General features: G+C 49.0%; 1 protein-coding gene across 1 annotated transcript in view; it reads right to left on the bottom strand.

Moving 5' to 3' along the window:
* Positions 1-13,028, bottom strand: part of LOC144953806 (immunoglobulin superfamily DCC subclass member 4-like) — a 336,924-nt gene extending 323,896 nt beyond the window's left edge. Inside the window, exon 1 of the mRNA XM_078884448.1 lies at positions 12,659-13,028. Coding sequence (XP_078740574.1) covers positions 12,659-12,737 — 79 coding nt within the window. The 5' untranslated portion in view covers positions 12,738-13,028. The remainder of the gene's footprint in view (positions 1-12,658) is intronic.
* Positions 13,029-13,894: the final 866 nt, after the last annotated feature.

The raw sequence follows: 13,894 nt of genomic DNA, 5'->3' as shown, positions 1-13,894 counted from the left end.
AAATCGGTTCGGTATCTTGGCCACATAGTTGACGAATTGGGTATTGCAACCGACCTGGAGAAAACTGCGTATGTCCGAACTTGGCCGACCCCCACCTCGGTGAGTGAGGTACGCAATTTAATCGGCTTTGCATCCTACTTTCGCCGTTTTGTCGCCGGGTTCACATCAATTGCAAAACCTCTCCATGCATTGACAGCTAAGGATCATAAGTTTCATTGGGGGGAGGAGGAGGATGCTGCATTTCGCGCCATCCACAATGGATTGGTGAACGCCCCTCCCCTGCGTTATCTTGATTTTTAATTGCCGTTCTTCCTTGATACGGATGCTAGCAATACTGGAATTGGAGCCGTCTTGTCGCAGGTTGTCAATGGGGTGGAGAGCGTTGTTGCGTATGGCAGTAGGGTGCTGTCTCCAGCCAAACAGCAGTACTGTGTTATGCGCGGTGAATTGCTAGCCATTGTAGTTTTTGTTCAGCAATATCGCCCCTCATTGTATGGTGCTGCATGTAGACCAGCCGTCAGGCCAACGATCACGCTGGCTGGAGATCCTGCAGGACTTCTCTTTCTTATGTTATGTACCGCAAGGGTTCTTGCCATACGAACGCCGATGCCCTGTCGCGATTGCCACCGAATGGAGGGTGTGCGTGTTTTTCGGGTTCCGGGCACTGTAAACCGGCTGATGTGACCTCGCTCCCTCCTCTCGCAGTGTCTGACGAGGCTTTGACGGGCGGGGCGGGGTGGGCGGCGGTTCAGTCGCACGGGATGCGGTCATTGGGTTGGATTATGAGGAATGGGGATGCCTTCAGGTGGAGGACGCTTCACTGCTCAAATTGTGGTGTCGTGTTAGGGAAGCTGACGGGGGCACAGATCGATGCGGCGCCACCTCGGTCATTCTGCGGGGCGACTTACTCATGCATTGGGACGGAGGGCTGTGCCGTTATACCATTGCCCTGCGACGCGAGGTTGTTTGGGCTGTGCATGGGCGTCTCTTGCACCTGGGCGTGCAGAAGACGCTAGCCACGCTAAAACTGGATTTCTATTGGCCTGCCATGTCTGTGGATGCCGATAATCTACTCATCCACCAGCTACTCACCGTTTTTTTTATGTATGGAAGGGAATACGACCCCCCCATCGATGTGCAGTTACAAGCCACGCCCAACATGTCTAAATCCAAGATTTCGGACTCCGTTCGCTTCACTCTTCAAAAGCTTTCCGAGGCACGGGAAGCTTCCAGGGTTCATTTTGAACCGCGACAATTGGCCAACGAACGGCTTAAGGGAGTTTGTGCTTCTCTGTATGAATGGGTACCTGGGGACAAGGCCTGGTTGCACTGTCCATAGGTGCCAGTGGGTATATCGCCTAAGTTGCTCCAGCCCTAGAAAGAGCCAGTCGATGTGTTCAGGTTATTCGAACCACAGTGTGTCCAGATCTGCTTGGGTCGGCGAAGTTGGTTCGTGCATCCCTCTCACCTGAAACCATTTTTCGCGCCGCGCGAATTCGCTTCATCTCCATATCACAGAGGCCAAGTGTCGAATGTGTCCAATGAGCCGGGGTGTGTGCCCGCTGAGGTTGGTCCTCAGCTAAGCGATTCTGTTCCGCCCCCAGGTGCCATGCGACTGACGTCTCCCGAACGGCCGCTCATGCCGGCTTTGCAGGCTTTGGGTGCAGAGGACCCTTCGACCCGGCCTACTGCTCTCCATGAGGAGCCTGGTTCGGCGGAACATTTGCACATTCCCCTCAGGACCTCCAGGGTGAGCGGGCCCATCTCCCCTGGGTATGGGTGTGCAAAAATTCCAGTTTAGTCAGGGGAACTGTTGACCTCAATGCAGATGTTAGTTTCATTATTGAATATCTTATGGTTGTGACCTCACCCAAGGTTTAACCTGTGAAAGTTTTCAAAGATGTGCTATTACAGAAGGGACAAGTGTTGTTTTACAAGCCAATCATTCATTTGCGGTCTTACCTAAAGAAAATGATGACTTACTTAGCAATGGCTATAATATAATATTGGCTTTCCGCTGCTACTCAGCAGATATAACAGGTCTCCCAGTAGATATAAATGTGTACTTCCCCTCAAACAGATTTACAGGCTCAAATTTATATGTCGTTTTAAATCAAGTGATGTGCCCATCTGTAACCATTTCATTGTTTCGAAAGCTCCGAATGGAGACTTGTTCCTCTGTCAATTTAAAACTGCTGACGCGCATCATTGTTGTCAAAGCACTACACTATCAGTAAATATCTGAATTGTCACTTATTGAAGTGCTAGCCTATGATTAAGTATTTTTCCACAATAGGGTAGTAAAATGGAAAGCATTTTGAGGGGGGTTCTGTATAGGAAGTTTGGTATGTGACTATTTGAGTTATGAAGTCTAAGTGTCTGTTTCAAGCAAGGCAGAAAACAGGTTTCTGATCTGCCTGTGCTATCTCCTCATACGTCAGAGAAATCCAATTTCCTCCAAGTCACACAACGTCCAAAATAGCCAACTACACATGCCAATGATGACCATCCAAAAATGAGTTGAGCCACAGTGAGGTTTTCCTGGGTTAAATATATATTAGAAATACTCCAGATTACGGGATTGTGTATCATAACGTGGTACAGAACCTAAACAGAGGATGTTCAGTAACCCATTGCGCATCTATACTGTACAACCATCGGTGTGATAATTAAGTGTATGATATTGATATATGAAGATATATTACCTTGTCTGTTATGCTATATGTATTTTAACAAGTTGTTTATCATATATATAATATTATATATATTATGTGGGGAAAATAATATTAATCGAGTCGAAATGAAAGAGACTATCGCCAGTCAAGGACGCCAATGCTTGGGCGCCATCAAACGCAAACAAATTGGGTCTTCATGGTGACATTCGTAAATCTCGAGTACGTTATGTGCGTAAACGGGAATGGGGTATCCATACGTTGAGTACGCTCTAGCGAAAGTACGTACAACGGGAGGACCTAAATCGAGGGTATTACTGTGAAAGGTGGTATTAATGACTGGGGCTGCATCACTGCGTTCTTCCCTCGGGAAGCATGTTACCTGCGATTTATATATTTAAAAAGGGCAGGTCATCTTTAAAGTCAACGAGAGAAAATTAGTCCCATTAAATCGGAGATGTTGAGTGCAGATCATACTGATGTGCAAAAAGAGAACAATGGTTCTGGCTCACCTAAAGCGTTGGTGGGTAAATTTTGTCAAGGTAAATTCTTGCATTCTTCGTAATAGCCTATGGAGCATATACTAGAATATACCTCCTGAAATATCTACATTTCTTGTGCTAGAGAGTCACTGGCATAAAACATATATCCAACCAATATATCACCATTGATATATATATTGCATGAACATTATTTATGCTGTAATAACCCAAGAATGAACGTTTATTTTCTTGACCTGAACATGATCTGTCCTTATTCTATGATGCCTCAATCCACCCCAAATCCTCAATTCTTTGCGTTTCTGGGCCAATGTCTTGAATTTGCTGTGATAATTTTTCGCCTATCACAAAGGAAACCACCCCACCAATGTTTTAATAGACCACACAACTGCCACATTATTCTGCCTTGGCTGAGTACTTCCTAGTCGAATGATGATATCTCGTGGAATCGCCAGAAATACACATTCAGAATTGGTGCTACTTATGTTTTGACGTTGTTGCAGCTATTAACAACGTAATGGACAAATGATGGAAGAGTACAAGCCATGAAGGACATTGCAAAGTTTACTGGTTCCTACATCCAGGGTTACTTAGTATTTTACCTGCTTGTCAAAGAGTCAAGTTACATGTAGTTTACCATTTAAACTGAGACGTGTTACTCGAACACATCATCCTTCTGTAAAGCGGATGTCGAAGAGCCATAACGTCTGTTATAATAGTGCAACATTTTCTTGGTTCTTTCGGTAAAGTCACGTAGAAGGGAAGTAATAAAATAATAAAAATAAAACATAATAAAATAATTCTCACGACGTTTCGGCCACAACGCAAGCAGCCGTCCTCAGGTGAAAACCAGGTCTGTCGGGGAGACAGCGTCTGAATGAAACAGCACACGAGCTTGGAGCATATATATAAGCGTGTGCTGTTTCATTCAGACGCTGTCTCCCCGACAGACCTGGTTTTCACCTGAGGACGGCTGCTTGCGTTGTGGCCGAAACGTCGTGAGAATTATTTTATTATGTTTAATTTTTTTTATTTTATTACTTCCCTTCTACGTGACTTTGCCGAAAGAACCAAGAAGATGAATCCCTGCAGTCACGAAAGCTTTAAATCGAAATTTAGTGCAACATTGTAGACCAGTATCAACGTTTAAATCATACTTTTTTTTAACAAACAAAAAAGTTAATTTCACATCTCCTGTTTACAGCCCTGGGCTAGAAGTAGAAATGACACAATTATTACAGCGTAGACACTGTAGCTAACACGTAGCACAATCAACAGTGCTTTGAAACTTATTTCAGACTCAATAACAACTTCCAGTTGTTTCATTGGCCTCCCTTGGAAATAATCTGTTGTATCTTACTTCATTGGTTGTCACCTTGATAAATAAAGAGGCACCGATATAAACCGGAGATGACTGGTGGTTAGGACACTTAATTGCCTGTGGCTCTTGTGTTTGATGATGTTGATCTTTCCTCAACACCCTGCTAATATTGACCGATGGTGCGAACCAATACAATTTAAATTCCTTGGGCTACTTTGCAACTGGGCTGGAGTTTTTATATCAGCTGCAATGCACATATTAGCAGTTGCCTAAGTGGACAAGAAAAATAAATACTCGCTATGTTCATAATTACTACCGCCTTATAAAATAAATATGTACCAGGGTGTATCAATAAGTAAAGAGATTCTTAAGAGTTTTGTAATCAGGAGGTGGCCAGGTGGTTCAGAGGTCAGAGCACTGAGCTGGAAACCACTGAGCTACTGTGCTGGAATCCAGGTTTCAGCTGCCCGTGATTAAACCGGGTTCTCGAGTGGAGCGAGGAGTTGGTCTCAACCTGGTCACCAATGACAAGAAAAAAAGTCATCGTACTAAATTTTCATTTGCACCTTCATTTGACGAAATCAAACACTCTCATCTCAATGCACAGCCTGCGGACAAGTGTGCCCGCCAATGTGTAAAGGGTAAAAAGGCCGCTTGAAGGAGTTTTCAGAGGTCCTTCCATTAGCTATTACCTGATTAACTCTAAGTTGTCTTGTGGTTGTTGTTGTTGTTTGACTTGCATCCCACTGGGATTTTTGCACACAGCGTTGGTGTTCGGTGTTTTTTCTGCAATATTTTGCTGTCTTTTCTTGGATTTTCTGTTTGCACTCAGTCACATATTCACTTTAAGATGTTTTTTTGTTCATGTTTTTTGTTTGTTGCGGTTGCACCCGATTCAAGAGCCGAATGGCTCACAGGGCTATACCTAATAAATGAACTTGAACTCGGTTCACTACTCAATGATATTTCTAATGACAGTCTTCATGTCATGACATGACGCTAATAGCACAATTGGAATGAATTGCAGGAAAAGGCAATAACCAAATAAATATGCATATATAACCTGTGTAAGTGTGATTTGGGTAAAAATTGCGTAATGAAAAATGCATGATCCTAGCAATTGTAGTGACAGAGAAAGGTCACTACTGTGTCGGCCCGTACGAAGGCTGGGGGCCCCAAGGGGGTGCCTGGGGGGTCACGTGGTGGAGGGATCCGGACCCTCCCAGAGGTGGGGGAAGTGAGGCGTGTCCTGGGAAGGGAGGCGTGGCCTGAAGAGAGCCAGCCACGCCGGGGCGGAGCCAGCCACGCCAAACCAGATATAAGCGTGGTGTGAACGCTGAGCGAGGCTGCTGTTGTACTGTACTCCAAGGTGAAGACATCTTCGGTCGTCAAGTCCCGAGTCGTCGTCCTGGGCCAGGCAGGCCGTTGCCTGCCTGGTCCAGTCTGTGTCGTGTTCCAGAGTGTTAGTGAGTTGAGGAAGGTGGTCACCACCTCATGTAGAGTGTTATATTATTTACCGTTTAATAAATAGTGTTGCCTCCAAGTTGCGTGTGTGTGCACCTAATTTGAACCTACTACATTTGGCGTCAGAAGTTGGAAAAATAAATATTGCTAGGTGTTATCCTAGAGAAGTAAAATGGGCACACGAAAAACAAATATACAACTCACCTGGACGCCTTCGTACAACGGGGACGGTGTGACGACCATCCTTCGGACAGCCCCGGGGATGGCAGCCCCGGTGACAGAGAGAGAGAGAGATGGCACTGCGCGCGGAGCGGCGGGACTGGCACCACACTGCTGCTTCGCCGCCATCGGGAATGGAGCGACGGAGCCGCGGGGAGAGGACACCATCGTCGCTGCGGGGGCTGGCAGGGGAGGCCCGGCCATGCGGGCCACGCGGTTCCCGCCATTTCGGCGGCTGGTCGGGGCGCGGTTCCCGCCAAAGCGCCGCTCCCGCCATTTCGGCGGCGGGAACGCCGCTCCTGCTGCTGAAATGCCGCTCCCGCCGACATCAACGCCTACGAAGGGGGAGTTCCACACGTTCGGGTGGCGCCCCCGTCTTCTGCTCGAGCACGAGAGGGTGGATGGGTTCGCAAGAGCAGGCCGTATTCATCATGCAAGATTCTTTGGGGCGTCCCCGTGCTCCACCTTGCCGCGCTCCGCTATTTAAAGGTTGCCAGGCGAGTCGTCACATGACAAGCACCCGTCCCCAAGAAAAATAATAACTTCACCCATCTTGCGTGCGCCGGGTTGCGATCGCGGGTGTTTTTTTTACTCACTGGGTTGCGGAGCGTGTTCGTCCGGTTGTGTGCGTGATAAATTGACGCGGCGACCATGGGGGGTTTCTGATTGTAACAAGTGTTGTTGTTAAATACGGCGTCGAGATCGGTATCTTCTGGGTGTAGTTAATGATTAATTCGTGTTGGTGTCCCGAGCTCCGTTGATATCCTGTATGTTGCCGTGTTAATGACTCGTGTTGTTACATCGTTTTGTTGCGAAATCGCCGTTGTTATTGTGTATACTGTATGGAGTTTCGCTCGTGATTGCCACGTGTAACTGTAAGAAACTTTGATCGTCATTTTTGCCAAGGTACAGACCGTATGGAGCTTTGCTTGGAATTGTTAACAGTGTATGGACTGTTGGGTACTTGCTTGTGATTATTTACTATGTACGGATTGTCTGGAGTATTGATTGTGTGTGTTGCCATGTGGGGACTGGATGGAGCATTGCGCCAAACAATTTACTGTACGAATTTCGTATACTGCATATACTGTATTAATCAATTCGGCAATTCTTGGGGTTTGTGTATAGTTTTTTTGCTCTCAAAATTCGAATGCCCTGAGTCCCATGGTTAATGTTGAAGGGGATTTAGAAATGACAGGTTCGGTTTGTTTCAAACTCGCTGGTTGGTTCCTGTCCGTTGTTGCACAGATGATGTCTTTTGTGCGGGAATGCTCCTTGTGCTCTGTATGGATCGGGGGTGCGTTTCCGTTAATTGCCGTCAAATTGCGTTGCTCTCTCCACTCGGTTGGTACAGCTGCATGCTGCAATGCGAGTCTCGGAGATGATGTGTACGGATACGGGATGTGAGGTGTATTGTTGTGACCATTGAATATTCGGGATCGTCACAAATTGTGCGTACCTGTTTGGCATTGGATCAGTTCTGTGGGGGATCATAATTCAAATTGTATGTGTTGTGATGGTGTTAAATTGCGATGGTGACATGCTGCCAGGGATTTGTAATTGTGCTGCTGGCTGTCACCTATCTTGGGGCGCAGGTCCTGACCAGGATGGCCCAGTGAGTGTTGCGTGTCTAACATGAACGTTGTGGTCCCGTCATGCAATGGCTGACGGCTTGACCTGACAGCCCAGAGATTGAAACACTCCGTGGCATGTCTAGCCTAGTGGGCTGTGCGCTCACATGGCTCGGAGAGTGTGGTCCCGTCATGCAATGGCTGACGGCTTGACCTGACAGCCCGGAGATTGAAACACTCCGTGGTATGTCTAGCCTAGTGGGCTGTGCGCTCACAGGGCTCAGAGTGTGGTCCCGTCATGCAATGGCTGATGGCTTGACCTGACAGCCCGGAGATCGAGACACTCCGTGGCTTGTCTAGCCTAGTGGGCTGTGCGCTCACACGGCTCGGGGAGTGTGGTCCCGTCATGCTGTGTCTGACGGCTTGACCTGACAGCCCGGAGATCGAGACACTCCGTGGCTTGTCTAGCCTAGTGGGCTGTGCGCTCACATGGCTCAGAGAGTGTGGTCCCGTCATGCTGTCTGACAGCTTGACCTGACAGCCCGGAGATCGAGACACTCCGTGGCTTGTCTAGCCAAGTGGGCTGTGCGCTCACATGGCTCAGAGAGTGTGGTCCCATCATGCTGTGTCTGATGGCTTGACCTGACGGCCCGGAGAGTGAGACACTCGGAGGTGCGTTGAAACAGTGGGCTGGGGATTCGTAAGGTTCAGGTGGAGTTGTCCTGTTACGTTGGGACTGTATCCCTCAGTTGTTAGGGTGCATGTTGTGCAATGAGTGAACGATGGGTCGTCTCAGCTCGGTCGGTACAGTTATATGCTGCGATGCGAGTCTTCGAGAGAGACTGGCTCGTCTCAGCTCGGTCGGTACAGCTATATGCTGCGATGCGAGTCTTGGAGAGAGACTGGGTCGTCTCAGCTCGGTCGGTACAGCTATATGCTGCGATGCGAGTCTTGGAAAGAGACTGGGTCTCAGCTCGGTCGGTACAGCTATATGCTGCGATGCGAGTCTTGGAGAGAGACTGGGTTAAAATCCCACCGATATGGCCGACGTGTGCTACTGGTTGTGACGCCGCGTCGGAAAGGCGGTGGGGTGGTAACATGGAAATTCCCCCCCCCCGATATGGCCGACGCGTGCTACTGGTTGTGACGCCGCGTCGGAAAGGCGGTGGGGTGGTAACATGGAAATTCCCCCCCCCATATGGCCGACGCGTGCTACTAGTTGTGACGCCACGTCGGAAAGGCGGGGGGGTGCTAATGGGTGACTGTCATTGCATGCGTGATTCTAACGGGTGGGGGGGCTGTGCTGGAGCGTAAGTGGGTTAGCCAGTTTTCATGTATATTTGTTGTTAATTCCCCGTTTTCTATGCGGTTCCCTTTTACCCTCGTCGATTCTGTATATATTACGTGATTGTATTTCTTATCGGTCGCCGGTCATTTATTGATGTTGTTGGTTCGGAGGCACATCTTTTCGATGTTTCACAGTTGTGTTACAGCCGGGGACGGCTGTGTGTTTATACAGGGGGGGGTGATGTAGTGACAGAGAAAGGTCACTACTGTGTCGGCCCGTACGAAGACTGGGGGCCCCAAGGGGGTGCCTGGGGGGTCACGTGGTGGAGGGATCCGGACCCTCCCAGAGGTGGGGGAAGTGAGGCGTGTCCTGGGAAGGGAGGCGTGGCCTGAAGAGAGCCAGCCACGCCGGGGCGGAGCCAGCCACGCCAAACCAGATATAAGCGTGGTGTGAACGCTGAGCGAGGCTGCTGTTGTACTGTACTCCAAGGTGAAGACATCTTCGGTCGTCAAGTCCCGAGTCGTCGTCCTGGGCCAGGCAGGCCGTTGCCTGCCTGGTCCAGTCTGTGTCGTGTTCCAGAGTGTTAGTGAGTTGAGGAAGGTGGTCACCACCTCATGTAGAGTGTTATATTATTTACCGTTTAATAAATAGTGTTGCCTCCAAGTTGCGTGTGTGTGCACCTAATTTGAACCTACTACACAATTATGTAAAACTTATTTTTAGATTGCCAGACATCACGTGATCAAAGATGGCAGTACCCTTGCACAATTGCACAACAAGAGTAGTGTGCTCTTCTTCACTTTGTACTCTGAGAGTGAGATTTATTAAACAAAAAAGCGGCAGTACACGGTGACAGCTGAATGAATGGTGGTAATGTTTACAAATTGGTGGAAACGCTGCGATCAGTGCATGAGCACGTGTCTGATGACAGCAGAAGTGGTAGATGAGTCGATGCTGCAACTCCAGCCGACAGGTTTTTTTTAACGTAGATTTTTAGATGAAGCCTGATTAATATTCACCGTAATTGCTGCAGACTGGTAAAAAAAGGGAGAGATGTTTCAGCACGATCCCGAACACCCACACACTGCACACCCGACAAAACAATTGTTGGGAGAGCTTGGATGTCATGTTCTGGAACATCCTACATCGGGGCCAGACTTAGCCCCTTTGGACTTCCATCTGTTCTGACCTTTAAAAGAATCTCCACGTTCAACATGGTTCGAGGCTGTGAAAGCAGCGCTATGCTCATGGCTTATGGACCAACTCAACAACTCGTATTCTGTTGGCATTAAGTTGCTTGTGGGCCACTGGGGAAAAAAACGTGATGATGTAGAGAATATATTACGTCGATGCGAACAAATGTTCTCTGAAGAATAACATTAGCCATTTTTTTATTAATTAAACATCCTCGTATAATGGATTTACGTTTGAGGCATTGGCCCTTCTTTCTGATACGGAGACGACAGAGAGATTGACGTATAGCCAGAGAATGAACATTAATCGGTGGTACCTTCATTACGTGAACACGTGGAACACGCGCGTGATTAGGTTTCAAATAACATATATTGAGTATCCAAACACTCACGCACTCACAACAACAAAAATTGATCAAGGTGCAAACCTGAAATTGCTTTCTCATACTACTGCTGGTGGAATCGCCCCTCTAGAGGGAGCTCAGGAGAGCCCCTATAGACGGTGTTTTTGGCCTAATCTTTCACACTGGCCGGACATCTTGGGAGGAATTGGAGTATTAGATCCACACTAAGCATGGAAAAAACTGAGGTAAGTTAAGTCACGTACTGGGATTATGGAAATGCTTTAATGGGACACTTGGACCGGGAGCAGCAGAGGAATGCCACTATGTAGATAAGCCCATTGTTACGTAAAGCAACGCACCTAATTGATCGCAACGTTCGCCTTACCATATACAGTCCAGCATGTCTGTTACAAGGCAGTGGAGGCTGACGAAGGTGGTGCTTATTTTATTTGTGCGTGCGTTCCACCGCCAATGCACCCTCAATTTCGTTCGCATTTGATGAATACTCAAGAAAATGTATTTGGTCCCCTTGCAAAAGTGGCGCATTAAATCTGCCTGTCCCGCGGGACTGTAATCGGGAGTTGAACTTGACCTTCTGTGGAGGACGCGTGCCTTAGACAATGCAGCCGCTTGGCTACAGCTCCGCAAGTCTGGTGTTCGCTAAACAAAAAAAATCGTTCTCAAATCTGGTACAATAATAACAAAAGGCGGCGGCGGCGGCAGTGTGGTCCACACTCCTCCCCTTCCACACAGCCACAGAGAGAAAGAAAGAAAGAAAAATCCAACCCGCGACTTAAATCGAGCTGGCTTTTTTTGTGCGTTACTCGGGCACCATCATCACAGTTGCGCTCCTAAATTCGCCCGGTGTGAACGATGTTTTTTTTTCCCACGCGCTGGTTACATAACACGATTCAATGGGGAGGGTTTTGGGGTGGTGGAGCGAGGTGTAAAAGGGCGGTTGTTGCACGCCACAATAACATTCTGCACAGAGGCCCATACTGTAGATCGTCGTGTGTGTGTGTAATGAATATAGCGGTGTTACGTAACAAAGCACACCGTGAAACATTGACACATTGTACGCATTCTCAATAGGTAGCCTGTTAGGACGGCACAGAGGAGCGGAATGTGTGGGACCCGTTGCCAACCTTCCTATCGTGAGCAGGGCTGCTTTGCTCGCCCCTTTGTGCGGAATGTTTATATGCTGGGGGATAAGCACAGTGCGGATTAAACAAGGGCGAAATTTTCTCACGTGGTTCAAGCACGGACGGACAAGATAGCGGGCCTTGGGAAGAAGGAGAAAAAGCCGAACTGTAATCACCGCTGCTTGCCAACCAAAACACGTGTCTGGCTGGCACTCATCCATCCCATCACAATTGTGCACAAACGGCTCGCATGTATGCGCAAAGGATGGCGATGCATGTGGAGGCATACACTCATCTCAAGGGGTCAAGTTCAAATGACAATAATTGATTGATTAATGAGCAGTGCCTTCGCCTGGGTATAAGCGTGTGCGTTGCTGTGCTGATGCCACAGCATGAGAATGCGGTGGTCCTGTGGCATTCATCTTATTAAACAAATATTCAGCAGCATTTCACCTGCGCATGTCCCAGTTCCAGGAATCTCACCCACCGCAATCCGCCAGTGTCTCTTTCAGTTGCGTCTCCCAGTGTTACTTTCCACGCACGGGCCCTTACGCACTCCCCATGCACCTCGACGTCGCTCTAAATAGTCTCCTCGTAATGTTAGCGCGCAACTTTAATTGGATTGTAGCCACGTCTCCAAAATACCCGAGCGATTTCATCACGCAATAAAGCAGCCCCCCCCCAAACCCACCACCACCACGGGAGATGTATCGTCCCTGTCAACGCATCACTAGATTTTTTTGTTTTTACAAAAACATACCAACCGCAATCTCTCCCCAGCTCTTCACCACACACGGGACACCACTTTTAGTCGCGACGCCCACGTGACAATTGCCATGCAACTCTCCAGGTGCGCTCACGCGCGCGTGTCAATCAATGCAGGCATCCCCCGTCTCCCTGTTCCCTTCTCCTCCTCCTGCAGCCGCCGCTTCCTCCTCTCTTACCTTCCCAGAGCAGGACGAGTGTCCCGAAGGCGACTTGCAACAAGGCGATGCTGCTGCTGGTGCCGCCTCTTCTCGCCATGTGAGAGAGATGTGGGGGGGGGGGTGATCGCAGGACGTAGAGGCGATGGCTCGCTGCTGGTGCCCGCTACTCCTTTGTGCGCACGCAGCAGCTACCGCTGCTGCTGCTACAGTCGTGAGAGATTCACCTTGAGCACTGTCACTTTCTGCCGTCTCACTCGTCGCTGATGCTGCTGCTGCTGATGTTGCTGCTTCTGCTGTCGCCACTGCCGCTCAGCAGCACATGGCGCACAACACCACCCTGCCCGCGTAGCCGCCCCCCTCCGCCCTCCGCAAAGCTTCGCTACTCTCCATCCAGACACGTTTCGCCACCACAACTCGCCGATCTCTCACTCGCCCACCACGCTTCCTTGCACCACGAACTGTGATCGTGGCCGCACGGGAGATATCCACCCGACCGCGATGTGCGCCCGCTGTGACCCCTCTGCGCGCGTGAACCACGTTACGTGTCGCCTAGCATCAGCCAACTCTTCGTCTATTTGCGCGGTGAGTGGCACGAGATGGGCATTGACGCTGCAACAGTACCGACGACGCTCGGGACACGACTACTATTGCTGCTGCTGCTGCCACACTACTCTTCACCACGCTAGCAGTGACTGCACACACACACACAAACGCGCGCACGGACGGACAACTCCCCAACTGCAGCGCTTATGCAACAGCAGGCAGCAGTGAGTGGCGCGCAGAGCGCCCAACCTCGTCTCCCCGTCTCCCTCCATCCACCATCCTCCTCCCCCCCACCACCACCACCGCCGCCACTCTAGTCACGGAGCACGTCACGAGCACCACCAACCACCCCATGTCCAGGATGGCGAGCTGCTGGCTCTGATGATGTCCATTGGCGCTGTACACAATTCGTACCGCATCATTTGCAATCTTACGCGTTCTATATACCCCCCCCCTCCCCCAAAATGTGTGTTTTTGTTGCGTGTGGATACGTGAATTGACTTGATACCAGACGCGTTTTAACAATGTTACAAATTGCTGAGGTTGTGTTGTGATTTTTGCAAGGCTTTGAGAAATAAGTTGCTGTAACTTGGTTTCACATCCATGGGTTTGTTGAATCGTTTGCACCAAACCGGTTTACTGTATTTTTGTCTTCTTCCACGTAAAAGGGGATTTTATACCCCACGTGCCAATCGTGTATATAATACCCAT

This window comes from Lampetra fluviatilis, chromosome 3 (assembly GCF_964198595.1).
Source record: "Lampetra fluviatilis chromosome 3, kcLamFluv1.1, whole genome shotgun sequence".
NCBI lineage: Eukaryota > Metazoa > Chordata > Hyperoartia > Petromyzontiformes > Petromyzontidae > Lampetra > Lampetra fluviatilis.
This window is presented reverse-complemented; position numbering and strand designations above follow the sequence as displayed.